Source organism: Plectropomus leopardus, chromosome 9 (assembly GCF_008729295.1).
Source record: "Plectropomus leopardus isolate mb chromosome 9, YSFRI_Pleo_2.0, whole genome shotgun sequence".
NCBI lineage: Eukaryota > Metazoa > Chordata > Actinopteri > Perciformes > Serranidae > Plectropomus > Plectropomus leopardus.
Genome location: NC_056471.1, coordinates 21154928 through 21175819, shown reverse-complemented (window position 1 = coordinate 21175819; position 20892 = coordinate 21154928). Strand labels below are relative to the sequence as shown.

The 20892-nt window shown below is 42.2% G+C and overlaps 1 protein-coding gene across 6 annotated transcripts in view; it reads left to right on the top strand.

Annotated features, from left to right (window-relative positions):
- The window catches only part of dlg3 (discs, large homolog 3 (Drosophila)), a 103526-nt gene that overhangs the window by 62892 nt on the left and 19742 nt on the right, over positions 1-20892 (top strand). For 4 of the 6 annotated variants that reach the window (XM_042492724.1, XM_042492727.1, XM_042492723.1 and 1 more), the window contains 7 exons: positions 91-215; positions 637-806; positions 952-1088; positions 3254-3398; positions 6558-6720; positions 14502-14658; positions 15252-15354. In XM_042492724.1, the coding sequence (XP_042348658.1) occupies positions 91-215; positions 637-806; positions 952-1088; positions 3254-3398; positions 6558-6720; positions 14502-14658; positions 15252-15354 (1000 nt within the window). The remainder of the gene's footprint in view (positions 1-90; positions 216-636; positions 807-951; positions 1089-3253; positions 3399-6557; positions 6721-14501; positions 14659-15251; positions 15355-20892) is intronic. The other 2 variants (XM_042492725.1, XM_042492728.1) reach the window with 1 other exon arrangement.

The following is a 20892-nucleotide window of genomic DNA, read 5'->3' as shown; positions in this document are numbered from 1 at the left end:
CTGAGCACACATTCAATCCATCACATACATCTAAGTGTGTGTGTTGTTTACTGCACCCTGCTTAAAATGTCAATCATAACCTGTGTGCAGGGGAACTCTGGCCTGGGCTTTAGCATCGCTGGAGGAATAGACAATCCCCACATTCCTGATGATCCGGGGATCTTCATTACCAAGATTATCCCAGGAGGAGCAGCTGCTATGGATGGAAGGCTTGGGTAAGTTCCCCTCCTTGCAATGTCCCCATTCCCTATTCCCTCCTCACCTTGCTCTTTGCTTCCGCTCTTTTCCAGCTCCTCTGCACCCTCTGTCCTCTTTCTACTCTAACCTCCCCTTCTCTCGTCTTTAAAGCTCACCACCGCCGTGTCCCGCCAGGCAGTGCTGTGTGGGAGGCAGAGTTTCTACAGCCCTCTGCCCCCAGGCTCTGTGTGTTTCCTCAAAGTTATGATTCACTGGAAAAACCAAAGCCTGAAACATGCAAAAATTATGATATGGAGTGCTTTTTTATGTGCTTTGGAGGTTTCTGATTACATTGGCCACGCTCGGGTCTCTGCCTGCCTTTGTGCAGCGCTCTTATCTGTTGACTGACAGGGTGGTGTGTGTGGTATATGTATTAAAGATTTTTTTTTCCCTCCACAGGGTGAATGACTGTGTGCTGCGTGTGAATGATGTGGACGTGTCGGAGGTGGTTCACAGTCGGGCAGTGGAAGCCCTGAAGGAGGCGGGGCCAGTGGTGAGGCTGCTGGTCCGACGGAGGCAGGCACCACCCGAGACGATTCTGGAGGTCAACCTGCTGAAAGGACCCAAAGGTCAGGGACACATCCCACTCGATACAGAAGTATTTAGTATTCAGCAGAGAAGAATGAGCCCCAGACACTGCATATATCTAAAAATGTGTAAAATCAGAGGTGATTCTATGTATTGAGTGCCTGACTGTGTGTGTTACTCAATCAGGGCTTGGATTCAGCATCGCTGGGGGGATCGGCAACCAACATATCCCAGGAGATAACAGCATCTATATTACCAAGATCATAGAAGGAGGAGCTGCCCAAAAAGATGGACGGCTGCAGACCGGAGACCGCCTGCTAGCTGTACGAGCCTCCCTCTGACTCAGTCACATATTGAGTGTTCAAATCAAAAATGAACTCATTTTAGGTGCTTATGTAGTTCACTGGCAAGTTGAACAGTTAGTTTTTGGTTGTGATTACAGACACGTATTGCTTCAGGTAGGCAGGTGTGTGCTCTTATGTAGATGACTGAACTTTTATGGGGCATGTTAGTTACACTACATTATCTGTTGGTTGCCCCCTTCTGTCTTATTATTAAGATGCAAAGACAGACAACACACATCAACATTTATGATGTTGTGCCTGATTGATAATCTACCATTTGGGCCATGAGATGAGACAATTAAAAACGCCCATCAGCTGGGCATACAAGTAAGAAATTACAGTACTTTAAAGGGATAGTTTAGGATTTTTCAAGTGGGCTGTATGAGATACTTATGTATAGCCAAGGTATGACGTACAGTAGCTGGTGGTCGGCGTGCTCCCGTTTTGCAGAAACAGACAGGATGCTAACCCGACAGCTCAGATTTAGCATGCTGTATAGAAGGGTTGATATCAAAACATATTTTAGCCAGTTTAAAAAAGGCCTACCTAAAAAAAAAAAAATCAGTGTCAGTCAAGGTAGACGCTATATTTAGAGTATTTTCATCGCTTTGCCGCGCCGTCACACAGCCTTTTCCTTCGGCGCTACATTTGTCATCTGCTGCCAGTCAGCTTTTTGGGTCAGAAAGTGCTGTTTGCAGTCGTTACACGGTCCGACTGAAACAAAGCTTCACATTGAAAATACAGCGTCCACTAAGACTGAGATAGAAAATTTTTAGTTAGGCGTTTTTTAAAGTGGCTAAAACACGTTTTGATATCAACCCCTCTATACAGCAGGGTAATACTGAGCTGTGTGGGGTGCACACCCTATCTGTTTCTGCAAACCTGGAGCATGACGACTGCCAGCTACTGTATGTAATACATTGAATATGCATAAGTAACTCATGCAGCTCCATTTTAATAACCCCAGACTTTAAACTTTAAAGTAATGTAATTTCTTACGTGCATGCCCATCTGATGGGTGTTTTTAATTGTTGCATCAACTGGCTGCAATTTCTATGGCTGCATCACCAAGCTCTACATGCATTTACAGACATGCTAATACATCAGATAAAAGTTTTTAAACACTTTTTAAATTTCATTAAAACTTTGAGACATACTTTGTACTTTTAGTTATATAGGAAATTACAAACACTACATTTTAAATTGAGTAGCCATAGTCAACCTACTACCTGTTTTTAACATGCTGCATATAGACTTGACCTCTCCAGTGCAACACATATTAAATTATGAAAAATGAAACCAAAGATACCCACTCTTATCATTTACTCAACTTTTAACTTTTTGTTTAATGTTTTTTCTTCATGTGTTTTTTTAAGACCTTATTTGATTGCAAACTGCTATTACTTAAAAAATAGATGAATACATTTTAAAAAGTGAAAAAAACTACTCAAATTAAGAATCCCATTGGAAACTTGACAGTTAACAAAACACAAACTCAGACAGTCAAATGCCAGTTCACAGATAAAAGAGATGATACTCCTCTAAGAAATGAAAAGCCGTCTAAGATATTTGTTCTGTCTCACGTTACAAAAAGGCATCTAGACGCTAAAAAGACCGCAAAGAGACAATTGACCGACAGAAATTTACATTATGGTTGCAACTTCAGTGTGCACCAGGTGTTTAATTAAAGTGATCAAGATCCAGGATATTTGCAGTAATCTAAAATCTTAGCCAGTTCTCATTTCACACATACTGTACTATGCGTTATTTACATAGAGCACATTGCTTAAGATTTAACCAAAAGCTGATATAATATATGATGTGTTTAAAAACTTTTGACTGACAGTATATTTCCAGGGAATTGGATCTTAAAAAAGAGAAACTGCAGAAATTCAGAGCATCTTTAAGAACCTCTACCTACTGCTTTTGACCTCTGTTAACGCTGCGCAGCACACCAACCTTTCACTCTGCTGTTGAAATGTACTGAAATCTCATAATACCTCCAAGCTATGATTCATTATTGTGTTGGCTGGTGTGATGGCTGCTGTGATGCGTGTTGCTGTCACAGTGCAGCAAAGACACGAGGTGTTCAAGTGTTGATACAAGGATTTTTTTTCCTCCTGTCTTCTCTCGACAATCATCAGGTGAACAACATCGTGCTACAGGATGTGCGTCATGAGGAGGCAGTGGCTGCGCTGAAGAACACCTCCGATATGGTTTACCTCAAGGTGGCCAAGCCTGGACCTGTGCATCTCAACGACATGTACGCGCCTCCAGACTACTCCAGCAGTACGTATCTACCTCTTCTTGTTGTTCCAGTCCTCCTGGTTGTGTTGCAAACACTGTTCACACACTGCCAGTGTCAGAAACCACATTTTATATTCACTAATTCAGAGATCACCAACCTCTTTGGTCTGAGTTACTCAACAGACCTGTCAGATGAACTCATGTAGGGCTTCAAAGATTCCCGATGTACGCTCGAAAATCCATACAATTGAATTGTCAATATTTTGTTTGGTCTGATCAGCTGCCACCACTATGGCAATGAGTTTTATTCATTTATTCATTACTTCAGCAAACTATTTCAACCATTTATCCATAACTTTGAAACAACTATTTTAACTGTTTCTTCATCATTGTCAGTTAACTGTTTTTGACCATTATGCATTACTTTTTGCAAACTATTTCAACCAGTTATTCATTACTTTAAGCTAACAGTGTAAACTATCAGCCAATACTTTAAGATAACTATTTTGAGCGTTTATCCATTACTTTAAGTTCATTATTTGAATTGTTTAGTCAGTCTGACTATTTCCACAATTTACACAATTTATACATTACTTTTAGGTAAGGGACTGTACTTTACTTACCAGAGCAGGGGGGTGGCTGAGGTGTGACTTTCTTTTTTATAAATATATTTTACAAATATTTTTTACTTGAGCCGCCCTAAGTAGCTTGGGGAAATTGAATGAAACTCCATCCACCATTAATAACCATATTTTACAGATCTAGCTATGATAAATTGTGTGATTTGGGAAATTTTTAAAGAAAAACTGTCCCTCTTCCAAACCACATCAAAAAAAAAAACATAACTCCCTCCTCAGTGCTTAAAAATTATTTTAATTGCGTCCACCATTTTGCACCACCTCCTCCCCTCTCATGAATAACAAACAGTCCCTAATTATTTGAACTGTTTAGGGTATTTATTTCTAACTCAATAAACTAAAATTAAAATGAATAAAATAACTGCAATATAACTTTTTAAGGTGTTGCAGACTTAACATTTGGATATAATCTTTTAATCAAATTGTAATTTATCTCTTTTCAAATTATTTGAGTTACCTTAAAATCTTTCCACATACCCCGAGGCAACTGCAGAAGTACCCGCTTGGGCACAAGTGCCCCAGGTGAGAAATCAGTGCAGTAATCCTCATAGCAGCCAGCTTTAAAACTAGATCAGGTTTATTTATATAAAATGTTTTTTTTTATGGTAAAGGGTGATTTAGAAGTCAGGGTCCATGTTAGTACGTTTTGCACTGAGAATCATCTTTTTATCTTCATCAGAGATGTTGAATGTTAGTGTTGGATCACTGTTCTCTCCCCAAAACTGCTATGCCCATACACCCACATAGTGAATGTAGTGAATGCTTGCGCGCACACACACACACACACACACACACACGCACACACACACACACACACACACACACACACACACACACACACACAAAATCCTACCCACAGCAACAACAAGCGCAGTTCTCTGCCTCCCACTGAGTGTGGATGGTTTCTCACATCCCACCTGCTCATGAGAGCCCACGATCTTGAGCTGCAGCTTCTCAAATTTCCACAGAACAGTGATTTAGTATTAGAGGGGGACTATTGAGGGCTGTTTTGTATGTTCTGAATGTTTGCAGTTGTAAGGGTTTAAGTGAACTCTTAATGCAGACTTAACCCCGCTCTGACAGTATAACCCCGTGGTCAGATGATCTGGATTTGAAACGCTTGTTTTATCATGCTCAACGGCTTCCATCAAGAATGTAAATTCAGAGAAAAGGTTTTCCATGCTTGCGATTGTGTCTTTTGAGTCCATGACTAAACCAACTGTTTAGAAAAGGTGATAGACGATAGACAAATTTAAAACAACATTAGGTCCAGATTATTGAAACATCTCTGCTCATACATCCAAGAGATGATCATGCACGTATAAAAACCCAATATCCTGAATGCTATTTTGGGAGACTCTGGTTCCATACAATCCGGGTCCTAACCTTTTGGCTTTGGTACCCATTCATGTTGCCAATAAACGTTGTTCAAATCTAATTGCGACAAACTTAGGGTTGATGTTTTTCTGTAGGTAAACCTGGAAGCCGCGTCAAAAAGCCTATGAGACTTTTTCATTGGATTTTGGATTATTGCAGAAAATAAGCTCTGTGGTTAACAAATGTCTATGATACACATTTTGGTCAGCATGATTATCTTCCCAAATAAACACCACTTTTTAGGATTTTTGAAGCCTAAATGCACTCACCAGAATTACAAAGCTACTGCTAGCCTAAAACAAAATACACTACGTTCGTGTCGCCTCCACTACAAGGCTGTTAAGCCGTGTTCAGCACGGTTCAACGTGATGACCTTCTGTAGTCTCCTTTAGACACTTGTTAGCAACCGCCTTTTTTAAGACACATAAAAGCTTGGGGTATTTACTGATGTATTTCATTTCATAGAACAAAACGTGAAAGTCTCTTAAGCTTATGTTAACAAAAGACCTCATTTTAGGCCTCTAAACAAAAACCCATTAAAAAAAAACCCATCCACTTTGAGACAACGGAACCGGAGGTACTGAAATGCTTACAGATTTGCAGGTTTTTAGGGCTCATTGCTAAAAAGGAAGAGCAAAAATGACAAGCAGCCGGACAATACGACAAGTTTAAACACAGATTGGGCAAATTTATTGGAAAGAGAAAATGAAGGCAATGCCGAAATTATAACCCAAACTGTCAGATGAAACATCGACAGCACCACATCAACTTTTCTGGTTCAAATCTGACCCGCTGTACTTGGTGTAGTTGTGTGCATGCAGTTTTTTCTGTGCACTTCGGAACTATTACTGACATTTTTTTTAATTGTAATTTATTCGTTATTTACAAAATCTATTGCACGTCTGTCGAGGGATCCCACCCCAGCCGCTCTTCCTGAGATCTCTTCCATTTTTTCCCCCCGTTACAGGGGTTTTTTTGGGCAGTTTTTCCTTAGGCGATGTGAGGGTCTAAGGATAGAGGGATGTTGTATGCTGTAAAGCCCTCTGAAGGAAACTGTGTTTTGTGATAATGGGCTTTATAAATAGTGGTTTAGATAATCTGGCTACCTTTATTCGTAGTTTGCTTGCATCTTACGCAGCGTTTCTGTTGTGCCTGTGTTGTAATCATTCTTTCTTTCCCCCTACTGGCCTGGCCCTCCCTCCAGCCTTCCCCACCATGGTGGACAACCACGTCAGCCACAACTACATGGGGGCAATGGAGCCCAAGCCAGTGTACCCGCCGCCCCAGGTCACCCCGTCCAGGTACTCGCCAGTCCCCCGCCACATGCTGGGGGAGGAAGACTTCACGAGGTAGGTCGCAGACCGGGTTCTCCATGAATGACCCTCTTCTCATACGTTACACTCATACAGGCTCTATGAGTGTAGACCTGAATGTTCACAGCACATACAGTAGACCGCTTGTGGATATCAGCTAAGGGCCATGTTGTGTTTTTGCTGTCGTTGTAGTGAGCAAAGACAAATTGCGAACAATTAAATGGCAGTTTTTGAATCTAATTTTTAGTTTTGCATGGGTTCTCTTTGCCTCCATTGTGTTGCAGTCTTAGGTGTCGTATAAGGTGGTGTGGTTTATTTTAATGACACATGTACGCACAGAATTGCCCTCATGAAGTGTTTCCTGAGGCAAAAACAATGCTTTGTTTACAAATGTAAGTTCATCACAGCCCTGGTGGTGCAGACTGTATTATAGCTTGACAGTGTGTGGTGGCTGTGTGCTGACCACATACTTTGCAGAGAGGCCTCTTGTCACTTCTTGTACTTGTTATGACTGTGTTTTAACCTTTGACCTCCTATCCAAGTACTGGATCAGAAGTAGCATTCATAGAGGCTTGATTGGAGTGCCCCACAAGGCCTTGAGTCATCTTAACCCACAGCTCGGGGGGAGGAGGCTTTATTCCCCACTGTGTGTGCGTGACTGCATGCGGGCGTTTATGCGTGTCCGTGTGTCGTGGAGCGAATGTGTTACTGGATGAGTGTTCGTTATGTGGCCCCTGTAATGTCCTTGTACAAGCTGTCTACATGACTTGTATGTGCATTTGTCGCATCCTTGTTGGTATGTGTGCTTTATTTGTGTCCTACACTTGTCCCGTTCACTGTGATTCCTGTACCCCACAGCAGGGCTGAACCTATTTACAGTGTCATCCACAAACCTGGGGACATGAAGGTGCCCCAGGCCCTCTACAGAGGCTTCTGTCCTTCCCCTGCTCCCTTGTGCCAAGGTCCACTCCCCTTCTCTAGCAGGTACTAACCTAGTCCATCCCGCCTTGCTAACCAACCCTCCTCTGTGTAGCTTAGCATCTGGATCTGGCGTCAGACAGGGCAGGGCGAGCAGGCGACTACAGCCTCACCAGTGCTATGTTGTGACACATTTGTGCACAAATTACACAAGCAGAAGATGGAGAGGAGAGATATGGCAACTTCTTCTTTATGTCTCTAGGTTTGCATGTAAATGTTTCCCACACCTTATGTCTACTTTCCTGCTTTGTATGCTGTATGTTGCTGCTTTTTATGTTTGTATGACACGCTCACTATTTGACTCATGTGCAGCTGCTTAATCTTTACTGATTTCACACGCACTGCGCTAAAAAATGAAACACTATCAAAGCAAATTGACTGCAGAGCTAAAACATTTCATAGGACATTGGCTTATTATTTCTTGCCCTTTTTGGGGTTGTTTTTGTTTTTCTGCTCTACTTTTCATCATTTCAAAGGTCTACCCCATAGTCATTATTTGTCCATCAATTTTCTACTAATCTGCTCACATCTTTGAATCTAAAAACAATAGGGCCCTGTTTATCGCGGTTTAAAATGGAGTCATACCTGCTCTTCGCAAACACATCTCCGCGGGGAGTGCAGCCGAAAGGGCTTCACGCTCCCACAAGCTGCTCAATTCCATCTGTCAGGAGGCATCGAAAAAAACTAAGCCTCTATCTCGGGCCAAGCTACTTTTACTGGTGGTTACTGCTGAGTGAGGACAATAATATACATGATATTTATGGCAATGTGTTTGGCATTACCAAATGTGCAAAAGGCCTCCTGTCTGGTGTTTTAGTTGTGTTTCTGTTATTTGTTACATTACATCCACATTGCTTGCCCATCATGCTTCACCTCATGGATGAATGCCCCGGCATTTCTGTGTGTGAACCATCGCTTTTATGTAATGCATTTGTGTTGGACATACAGTATCTTATGTTGTATGGCATAAATACCATGTGTTGTTGCCAATGTGTGTTTTCCTGCATGTGTGTGTATGGGAGAGAAAATGACAGACTGTGGTGTGGCTGTAACTAATGGCAGGTATTAAAAAGAAGGAGAGTTCACGAGGATGGGAGGGCTGACGGCAGCCGCCCAGCACAAATATTCTGCTTTGCGGCGATGGAATGTTTTGCCTGCTGCTCCATGTATGTAAATATAAACACGGAGTCTTGCTGTTGCCATAAATGTAACGGGGGAGTAAGAGTCTGATCTGGTGTGGGCCAGCGGACCAGTAACAGCAGACAGTCCTGCAGCTGTCATGATTCATCTGCACATGGAGAAAACCAGGCCATGCACTCAGGTCTTACCCCTCTCATCACCCATGCTGCCAGCACCAATCACACACACATACTGTACACTGCAATACACTGTAAACTCACAAGCTTGCTTTTATAAGTCTAGGAAACCGATTGCCTTGATAAAGTTAAGTAAATATAACTATTAGTTTTGATTTATGTTTATTTCATACTTATTTGTGAATTTTACTTAAATTTCAGTTGTTATTACTTAATTTTGTGACATTGTTGCAACTTAAATATGACAGGTGAAATGAACATGTTCTGTTTTAGTGATTGCAACTTAAGTAACCCAAGTTAGTCGACTTAACAGTTTTATGTATTTTGCAAGTTGGCTGAAGCTCGATTGAGTATTGATATTTGTGATAAAACAGCATAACATGGAGTCCTATAGAAATCTTAAAACCAAAAATCAACAAAAAAAATCTATTTTTTATTTTTATTCTTATTTTAATGAGGCTTTAAGTTGATTTGTTTTGATTATATAATTTCTGTCACAAGATGCTCAAGATTTTGTTAAAATATAAAAAAATTCTGTGAACTAATAATTCTTTAGTGTACTCAATCAATTAATTCATCAAATGTGATAAGTTTCCTAAATACACCGTGTAAACACAACCGTTCAGTTAAGTCAGACTAGCTTGTTAACAAGTTAATTTTACTTATCATTTTTAATTTGACTTCACAAAATGAAGTTAATACAAAATATTAAGTAAACCGAACAAATTGATATAAAATGAACTTAATGTGAGACTAGTTGTTTTTTCTTAGCTTTCTCTAAGCCATCGGTGTCCTAGATTTTTCTAAGTAAGATCAACTTGTCAGATTTTACAGTGTATTTGCTCATACCTTAGGGTATACATCCTGAACACCGTAAATCCCATAAATCAGCGGTGCAAATGAGAACGCTCTACATACTGCGACCATGCGTGCACCTGTTCGCCTAGTGGTATTGTGTGCCATGTCCGCCGCATAATCAGAAAAGAGTGTCTCAGAGGACATCATGGCCGACAAGCGACTTGATCCCAATCACAGCAGATGAGCATCCAGCTCCATCACACTGACAGACACATAGCAGACACCTCCCTCCAGCACCAGCAGCTCCCCCATTGGCTCCATCCGGGAGTGGTTATTTTAGATGGATGCTGTAGTAAGCACAGGCTTCCGCAGAAGTGGAGCAGGCTGGTTGTGAGGAATGAGTCAGAGCTTGTATCGGCCCTCTGCCCATCTGCACATCCCCCTCAGTGGTGTCATCGCAGACACATCCTCCCCCTCCTCCATCTGATATTACCCCCTTCTTCTGTAGATATGACAGTGCATCCTTGTCTCTGTCCACACTGGACTCGATAAGAGATAAAACCTCTGTGTTTAAATATGCATGTTTGGTGTAAACATGCTTGTGTGCGGTGGTGACAGTGTGCAGAATCACTAAACAAGCAGCTCCCCTCTGCTGCTCCTATCGGGGCTGCAGTTGTTAGATATACATAACAATGCTTTCAGTAAGGCTGCTTTGTCCAGGCACAGCTTATGTAAATACAGAGGACTGCAGCAGCAGGTAAGCTAATCAGTAACATTATGTGTCTCATGCACACACACAAACAAAACCTTTGACTGGTCGGCGCAAGAATTCAGCCGTCAGTAGCAAGGAAGACTTCTCTATGAAGAGTTTTTATAGAGCTGCAAAAGCACAAAGAGGAGTTTGAAATAAAAGACAGGAGATTCAACTGAGTATTTGTCTTAGGTGTTAATCATTCATCGCTCCAATTTTATTCTTAGTCACAGTGCGAGGCATGGAATATCTTAAACTGTCTATCACCTTAGCAGTGAATACATTTCTCCCCATGTCAAATGAGAAGAAAATAGCAGGGCATGAAGAAGAGGCAGCAAATCTGTGGGTGAAATTTCAGCAGTGAAAATGAATACAATGCAGCATTTTAATTTTTATCAGTACACGCCTCTTTACATAAGCTGATCCATTCAGGGGAACAGGGGGAGATAAAAGTGCTGCGAGAGGTGGTGTCTGTCGGTGGAAAATGGCGTCCATCTGTAGCGTCCACCATTAATCAGCCAAGCAGAGCCAATTACTGGGCTGAGTCCAGGGCAGCATGACCTGCTGAACCCTGCAGCCCAGATATCCATTCACAGATTTAGGATTGAGCTGCGGCCGCCTCAGCCAAAACACTGAAGCAGACAGGAGAAAATATAGCGGTGGCATTGGCAGGGGGGGTTCTGAATTGGTGAAAAGAGTCACAGGAGAAATGGCTGAGCAGAGAGAAAGGTTTTTTACCACTCTGTGACTGTTTACATTCTTGGCATGGATGAAAAGCAAAGGGGAGGAGGGAGGGGAGGCAGGTCTTGTGATAGGGAGGGAGGACGTGATCCGTGCTTTTAAAACCGTAGGAATTCTTTCCCATTCTTCATGACAGTGTCCAGGCAGTGCACATCCTACGGATGAATGGAGCATGCAGAAACACACACATGCATATTGCACTGACTGTAGGATTGCAAAGAGACATTGCCCTCATGTGTCCAAATATTCCACAGTAGTCTGTGCGTTATTTTCCTGTGAGCCAGGTCACAAAGTATGAGGGCGTCAGCACAAAAGTCGTGAAAGTCAGTTCATGAGCTCCTCAGTTTGTTTACACTTTGACAAATTAGCAAGGAGCTTCTGGGAATCTGTCTGCCTATTCTCCAGAGGGCCTGGGCTGACAGACAGGAATGCTGGTGTGCTGCATCAGAGGGGGGCTGGACACAAAGCAGCAGAGACGAGGGGACAGGAGGGTGTGAAAAGGGGATCAAACTTGGATAACCGCCAGTTCAACACATCTGCAGAGTCCTGATGCTCTCGATGTCATGCAGTCCTGGTGACTCCAGATGTGAGCGAGGGGTGATTTTGGGCCTCTTCTTGTAGAGTTGCACAAAGATGATTTGTGTGGGAGCGTTAGGGTTAAATGTTAAGTCTCGCCTTGCTGGTGATGATGGGGAAAGAGCTTTTGTGACAGCCCCAAAGAGGAGCTGCTTCCCATCACAGCACACAAGGATGAGATAGGGAACACCAGGCCCAGAACACAGGAGCATCTAAAATTGGACAGGAAGGGAGGTCGAGGAGTGAGGGCGATGTGCCATAGCCGCATAACCACCATGTTCACGGTCAACATCTCATCTTCCATGTCGCTGGTGAGGAGCCTGCCTGAGCGCACGGTTAGGAAATGCTCTTTCAGAAGCAAGCACCATTTCCGGATCCTAAGGTAACCATGGAGATCTGTGTGCCTCGTGGAGCTGGAACGAAAAGCTCAAGATGGAAAGGGAGGTTATTTTAAGCTTGACTTGTTTAAAGGAAAATCACTTGTTTTGGCATATTTAAAAGCATTTGCCACTTGTCATGTTTTTTTTATTCTTTAGCTTTTCATCTCTGGTACTAAAAAGATCTAAAAGACTGAGGGAAAATAAAGTTTTAAGCTTTGTCAGTACAATCAAATTGAATATGCAGCTTGTAGAAACACTACTTGTGACGACTCACTATGTCCATATCAGTCTTTTTAGTGGTCTTACAAAATATCATCTGCATCAAAGTTCAGTTAATGTCCAATGAATACACTTTGGTTAAGCTCCCTGGAGTCTTTCTGTAGGCACCGTTTTACAATCTAGGACTTTCCGATGCTCTTAATGTCTTTTAGTGGAGTAATCAACGCTTTTTCCAGCCAGTCGTGGGTATGATTCTGAAAGTCTGGAATGCTGCCTCGGCTGCCATCGATAGGAAAATGGTCTTAACAGCAAGTTAGAGCGCAGCCATTAGGGATTGAGTAGGAATTGTTCCTGTAGACCGCAGGCTGAGTACTGCGAGAGAAGACCACTAATGGGAACCATGCAGTGTTTGAGAGGAAACTGTGTGCAGCTCTGTGTGTGCGTGCGTGTATGTCTATGTGTGCATTTGTGTATAAAGTATGTGTGAGCGTGTGTAAGAACCAACGCTGTGCTTCCTAGAGTGTGTGTTTGTGCTTGTGTGAAGTGTGTTCTCAGAGGGCTTTTGCAGGACCATAGCGGTGGTTTGGCCTCTCTCGCATCTTAAACTGAGGCAGTCTGAATAGCCTGCTGGAGGATGAGTCATAGTGGCTAAAGCTGAAGCAGAGCGGGTCTGTCGAGCAGGAGGTGGCTCATTGTGTCTGTGTACATTAATATGAGTGGGTGTTTAAATGTGTACACGTGTGTACATGTCCATGAGACTGCCATGCAAAGCAGAGAGTCCTATAACCAGGAGATAATGTGCATTTGCTGCCAAACGTGATTCTGCTTGTTTTATTGCATTCACTGTGTCTATTGCAAAACTGTTTGCAGTGTTATCAGTGTAATTCACATTATCTTTATTAGCAGTGTGACACTAAATGGTTAATTATTGTGTTCTGCTGGTGAATGGTCCTGTAGATAATTTATTTTAAAGATGTATTTAAAGGTCTTGTGTAGGATTCAGGGGGATATATAGGCAGAAATGGAATATAATATAATAAGTGTGTTTTCTTTAGTTTATAATCACCTAAAAATAAGATTTTTAGAATCAGATGTTTATACCTACACAGGGAGCAGGTCCTTGTCCACAGAGATCACTGTGTGGCTCCGCTACGTTTCTACAGTAGCCCAAAACAGGACAGGACAAACAGGACAGTGGCTCTGCACAGGGCTTTTCTCGTTTTTGCGTTTGCCGCCGTATTTAGCAGCCCCCTTGCAGAGTTAAGTGTCAGAAAAACACTGATTTTTTTAACTCATAACTGTGGACATAAAGAGACCTTTGCAGATAAAAAAAAAACCTCCTGAACGTCTGGATCTTAAGTTATCAGAGAAAAGGTGAGCAGGTGCTGGGTTAGCGGCCAGTCTCTGACATGTCAAATTATGTCTATGAAAACACTGATTTGAAAGTCTTTTTACTGGTTAAAATCGCTGGGTCTGTTTGTTATGCAGAGGAAGAGACCACTGCAGATAATTTGGCTCATGGTAAAAACATCCTGAATGTCGGGATCAGAGCTCACATTATGTTATCAGCACACATTAGCAGGTGCTGGACTAGCAGCATGGGAAAAAATCTGATTTTTTACTTGAAAATTGCTCTATTCCGTGTTTTACTGGTTTAATCACCTGGTTTGTTGGTTTTGGAGAAGAAGAAACCTCTGCAGATAATTCAGCTCCTGATAAAAACCTCCTGAACAATTAACACTGAAGGAATCCTAACCTGGAGAAGTTTCAGCTGGTTTCAATCAGCAATCCTCACCTGTAGATGTTACTAAATCCCCCTAAATCTAACACAGCTCCTTTACAGCTCTCAATTCCAGACATACACACAGTGGATGTATAAAACCATCTGTAGGCTACAGTTTGCAGCACAGGACATTTTGGCATCATACTCTAGAAGATGGCTGTTGTTTGAAACAGCATCTGTGTATATTTTAGCTCTGGTCATATCTCTCTTTCTGTCCATCTCTTTTATGCTCTCTGTCCTGCCCTTCACCCTGACCCTGTCACTCTCTTTGGCAGGGAGCCGAGGAAGGTGTTGCTGCACAAGGGCTCCACAGGCCTGGGCTTCAACATCGTTGGCGGAGAAGATGGAGAAGGCATCTTCGTCTCCTTCATCCTGGCAGGAGGGCCGGCTGACCTGAGCGGCGAGCTGAGGAGGGGCGACAGGATTCTCTCGGTCAGCATCTCAACCTCAGATTTTCTGTTTACCCACATCGACAACAAGTTTCAGAATAATGATGCTAAAATTAAGGTGGCTGAGTGTTCAGAAATCCAGCAAACATTTGCCCCGCTGAAATGTCCTTGGGCAAGACATTAAATCCATTACAACTTTGAGGGAGCTTAGCTGCGCTCTGCCAGACAAGAGAATTTTGTGAATCAATAAAGTATCCAATAAATTACATATTTAAATCCCCTGACTTGTATTTCATAACTCTTAACCTTTTCAGAATCCAGTGTTGCTCTAAATATACACCTGTCTTATTTCAGTGCTGCTTGTAGTCTTAAATATAAGGGTTAATAAGTGTCTTTACTGTGACGTTTTGATTTTGAAGGTCATTCAAATCAGACAAAGTCACAATTTTAAAACAAATTCATAACTAGATTTTTACATGATAAGGGCAGATCCTATCTCTTTTTAAAAGCTCAGCCTCATCCAGCTTGACTTGTTTCCACTGCAGATTTTTACAATTAGACAGGCAACACACCTCTTAGATCTATTCTGGGTTTTCTTTGCTGAAAGATTCTTTTTGTCCGCCTGCTTTGTTGCAGGTGAATGGAGTGAACCTGAGGAACGCCACACATGAGCAGGCGGCTGCAGCGCTGAAGAGAGCCGGACAGACTGTCACCATCATAGCTCAGTACAGGCCTGAAGGTGAGGCCGCACTGTCTCATGTCACATGTGAATACTTCATGATATTGTGCCAAAAAATAGGTCAGTGAGATCAAATTTTGATGGGTTGTATTGGAAAGAGTTATCATCAAACAACCCACATTATTGTTGAGCCAGAATAACAGGTTAGGTTGGATTGTTTTGCTATTCAGCCCCTGCTGAACACCAAATATTGCCATCTGTGCAACATCACCTCCAAGTTACAACCGTTATTTATATGCTTGAATGACACTTCATTATTTCCTTTTGTGGTAGTTTGATTAATAACAATTTGATTAAAATATGAGCACAATATAAACGTAATCAACCCTTGATCAATCACACTCATATCGCTCTGCGCACAAAATGTGCTTTTCAAAATCAAGCTTTAAAAAATTATACATTAATATTATTTTCTACTTCTATGGAGTTCATTTTTTTCATTTTTTTTTTCACACACACACGCAAAATGTATTATTTTCAATGTATGTACTCTACATGTAAAGTGGATTTTTTTGTTTTGATTATCACAGCCTGGGATCATTGATTTTCAGCAACATTGACTGTGACAGTCCACCTAGTGGAAATAGTGTGCATTTTCTCCATGTGCCAAATATGGTTAAAAAGGATTTCAGCAGATGAAAAATGACAAATTCAAACCCAAAAAAACAGAATAACACCCAGAAATAATCTAATGTATGTTTTATGCTTTGATGGCTGTGATATTAAACATTGCAGTTTGATCGAGTTTCAATGGCACCTTATTTGACACTGTACTTTGGTGGTGCAAATTCCCCATCAAACTACCAGTGAATAAAATTACCAAAGCCAGCTGACAGTGACAGTACAGTGACCTTGAGATTCTGAGAACCCTTCAGATTTGTGTGGTTGGTAATCTAGTCTTTTTATTGAGGTGCATTAAAGGGACACTACACTGATTTTACTAATTCTAATCAGATGGATAAAATGTGCTCTATAACTCTGAAGAGTTATCTCAATTTGGGCTTGGTGACTAAATTGTATAACAGAATATTTAGAAATTAGGGACATCAAGTTGAAAGAAATAGTTTGATATTTATGGTAAATATATAGGCAGCACCAGAAGCTGGTTAGCTTAGCTTAGCACAAAGACAGGGAACAGGACACCGCTAACCTGGCTGTTTCCAAAGGTTGTTTATTGTTTGTTTAATTCGGACAAAAATCACAGTGTAAAAACACTGAGTCACTTTGGCGTCTCCACTGGATGCCTGGCAAACTCACACTGGCGACCAGACTCCAGGAAATAGTCTGGCACATAACCTCCCTGTAAAACCACGACATATTGGTTTTTACACTCAATTTTTTTTAACTAATTAAAACAAGATAAACAAGATAACGTGTGTCCTGAGTCCTGACATGCTATAGGCATTTTTCTTTTATCACTACCATCAGAGCCACACTAGTTGTTTCCCTTTATTTCCAGTCTTAATGCTAAGCCAGTAGTAGCTTTATTTAACATATACAGGGGTATCTTATCTAATGCTGCATTACATTTACCTCAGAAGTTGGAGGTCAGAGCTGGGAGTGACATCACACCCGAATCGACCACCTTCCAGTACAAGTCAGAAAACCAAGATGTTGTTAACAATACAAGCTGATAACAACACATTAAGCTTTATTTTTGCAATGTGTGCTGTAGCAACATTTCCAGAGATAGCTGTTGGACTGGATTGTGAGTGAGGACTTTGACTGTGTGACTATTTCAATGAGAAACAAATAAGACAGAAGTGCTATAAACAGTATTTTACCAACAGCTTTCACTACTGTTGATGCGCGGAGCAGCCCTAATACATTTGAGGTCAGAGTTGGTGAGGTTCCCCAGAATTTCTGAGTCTGAAAACTTCAGGGGGCATTTCAGTCATAGACTGTAAAAACAGTGGAAATGGCCACCTATTGGCCTATGGTCTCCAGTTTTGAAGCCCCGTGTTTGGCTTGCTGAAGTTTCCCGCTTGGGCACACGTGGTTGCTGTAAATCTCTAGTGTGCATGCACTATGGGCCAGTAGATCTGTGTATTTTACACTGATTCTACACCAGGAAAAAGAGCTTTCTTGCACCATTCGGCAGCTCTCACAGGAATAAACAGGACCCCGCCTCCATGGTTGTATCCAGATTAAATACATCGATGTGAGTTTTGGGCACTTCTGTGTTGGCTTTATTTTTCAGCTCTGGTCCCAGTTAAAATTTCCTACTAGGAACTCCAAATACCCAATGCAAATGGAAAAAAGTTTGTTTTTTTTTTAAAAAAAGTGCATTTCCCCTTTAAAAGACGCGAAAGGTAGTGAAAGGCTCGAGTTGCATTATGGGAAATGTAGGATCCAGTGATTTTGGAACCAAATGGGCCCATATTCGTGAAAACGTTTGGATATCTCGGCCTCTGCTGCTTTCATATAAGCCATGCTTTAACCTTTCTCTCTAAATCCCCCCAAATTTTAAGAAAATATCGCACTAAATCAAGGAAACGCCTCTTTAACGTTGCAACGCTCCACCTGGGTTGGCTGTGGATGCGCGATAGCTTCCGTCTGCTAATGAGGGCAGCGCTCCTCCTGTAGTGCTGTAGGAAGTATTCAGGTTTAGGGGCGGCACTTGTGTTAGCAGCAGCAGGCTGAAGTGAGCCAACTGCAAGGCGGGCAAACCGAGCTGCTGTTGTCCTTCCCTGTTCAAACTCCGAGCCCCGCTGGTCGTGCACACAAACCTGGACGTCCATGGAAAGAGGACAGTGAGCGGAAAACCACGACAACAGAGGAAAGTTTTTAAAAAAGAAAGAGTTAAAACTGAAGGTGGAAAACGGGGGGAAACTTTTATCTGTCTACCAGCTTGTGTGGATGGGGGATGGGCTCGACTACAACAGCAGCAGCAGCAGAGCAGAAGCCGCATGAACTCCCTAATGACTGGAAGAAGGAACCGGCGAAATAATAACCACAGTTTCGTTTAATTGAGGTGAGACGAGGAAGAACACTTGCATAAAGTATTGACACATAGAAACCGGAACAAGCGGTGTGAGGTTTATTTTGACTGCTACTGTACCGAGTTGGTTTGTTGCTCTTCCTAGCTGTAACCTGTTGTCTTACTCCTGTAGTCACATTACACTGCACACAGTGACTGTACGTTGTATCCGAGACACTAAAAAGCAATAGTTGTGGTTTCAAAGTCTTTTGAAAAGCCTTGGAACTAATAAGTTAGCGTGGGAGACATGTGATATCCTCACCCTTACTGTACTTAACCACTCCAATACCTGGAAACCGCATTTGTTTCGTTTTGTCACTCCTTTTTTGTTATTTCTCTGTTAAATTTCCCTGTTGAGGCCAGCTATAGCAGCTTTAGGTTGCAATTGATATGCAGCAGGATCCATTCAGGTACTTATAACATTTGCTTTTCTGTTCTTATGTAACCCAAACCTTTAGGTGGGGACACAGAGGTGTGGTCAAACAGGTGTTTGTCAGCTCAGTGGTGGTGGTTTCACACTGTGACCTCACCTGTGAACACACAGCTTCACATGAACGTCACATCTGTGTGCCACCCCACACTTTGGACTCTGACCCACAAGTCCTGTTTCATGCTGACTAAAGCAGAATTTATGCGCTGGCTGGCTTGCAAGCTATTTTCTAATTTAAATAGACTTCAGTGCTCAGAATGGCACTACTCTTTATTTGTAATAGTAAATTGTAGGTTACAGCTACTTTGGCTGCAGAGGTTTTTTTTTCTCTGTGCTTTTGTAATTCTTTGCATGTGTACTTGCTGCAGTAATGCTGTAACAACAATAGGAAGGATATTGTGAGCTTTAGATCTCGGCTGAGTTCTCAGGTTGGACTATGACAGGAATGTGAAGGGGCATGAGTTGTAGCATGCTTTCACTCCATAGTCCTTTCTCTTTGTACAAAACCCAGGCCTTAAAATGTCCAGTAACTCTCCAAGGTCATTGAAATTGAGGTGGAACAGGATCAGTGAATGGGCACAAAGCTAAGCTAAAGACTAAGATCAAAACTGACAGAAAGGCGGTATAGATTTCCCTTCTGCTACAAAATACTGGTTATAATGCCTCATTCTTGTCCAGTTCATGTTGTCTCGCATGCCAGACCAATCAGGCAGCATCTTGAATAACGATGTGGTTCGTTGAAGGGGACCTTTGTCTTCCATACCAAATCATGCTTTCAGCTCTGCGCCCCCTTTGTAACCCAATGAAGGACACTTATCTGTTTGTGCACAATGCCTAACTACTCAAAACACACGAGCCGAGCTCTGGCAAATGATTGACTTCCTGCATCCCCACTGGAGACCTGAGATCTGTTGCCAGTAATTCTGCTGGCATCCTAAAGCGGTGTGTGACATGTCGTTGAATTTGTCAGGGGGGAGGAAGTGGAGGGTGAGTGCTGGTTTGTGCAGGGCAAACTGCCTGGAGAGTATTCTCAGGGGCCGGGGCCCGGGCGTCCACAGACCTCTGATGGAGGGCCAGCACTGAAGACTACAAGAAGCCACAACGGAGCACACAGGCTGCAGCAGGAGCCCCCCTGACTCTCAGTGGCTTACTGGAGCATCACCAAGTCTTAAACTCTCGTTCAGCTGGGAGAAATGGAAGTGAAGGGTGTATATCCACACACTGCTTTGCCCCACCATCAAGGAGTGTAATTACACAAAAATCTTTGCGTGTAGGAAATGGGAGGAGGGCCGTGGAGGAAATGTTAAACTCAATGGCCCCTCAGCACACCAGTATGCATTACAGACGTTTGTAGAAATAGTTAAGCCAGGGTCTTAATGTTCCTCCTGTAGTATATTATTGGGGGGGGGGGTGTCTGCAGTGGCTCGACTATCCCCGCGAACATAACACGCTCTCACATTACAAGTACATGCCTGCTGTGTTGCATAACTGGATCAAAAGAGAAGCGACCGTCCCCCCAAAATAAAAAAGCTGTACGACTAATGAGGACACGCAGTGGGAGTGAGAGATACAGAATAGTCCTAGTTTCTATTAGCTGTCTGTTCTTCCTGTGGGTCACTCCTAAAAATATAGGCTAGCTCTTGTGTATTAAGTGCTTTAAGGGACAGAGTTTTAACATTAACAATTGTGGACTCCCGTTTCCCAGCATTTCGTCGGTGTGCTTGTGAGTAGTAATGTTTGTGAATAATTGATGTTAGGTTGATCACTGTAACGAGTTGCATTAGTCAAGAAGGCATATACATATTCGTAACCTGTTAGGTATGATTAACAAGGGTGTAAATCGCAAGTTTCATCACGATATGATGTATTGAATCTTTGGACAACAGCACAATATTTGCAGATATCACAAAGTCTGCCACAATACAATTCAGTTCAATTCAGGGGCCACTGATTGATATGAGACAATATCAGTAAATATCCTCATTGTCTTTTTCTTGGCTGCCTGCTTTTATCGGCCTGGTGCTAGGCTGCTAATGCTGTTGGTTGTTTAGTCAGGAGGTGTGTTTGGATTAAAATCGTGACAGATGTGCCATGGTAATGTGAAGTGTATCTTAAAGATGATGATACA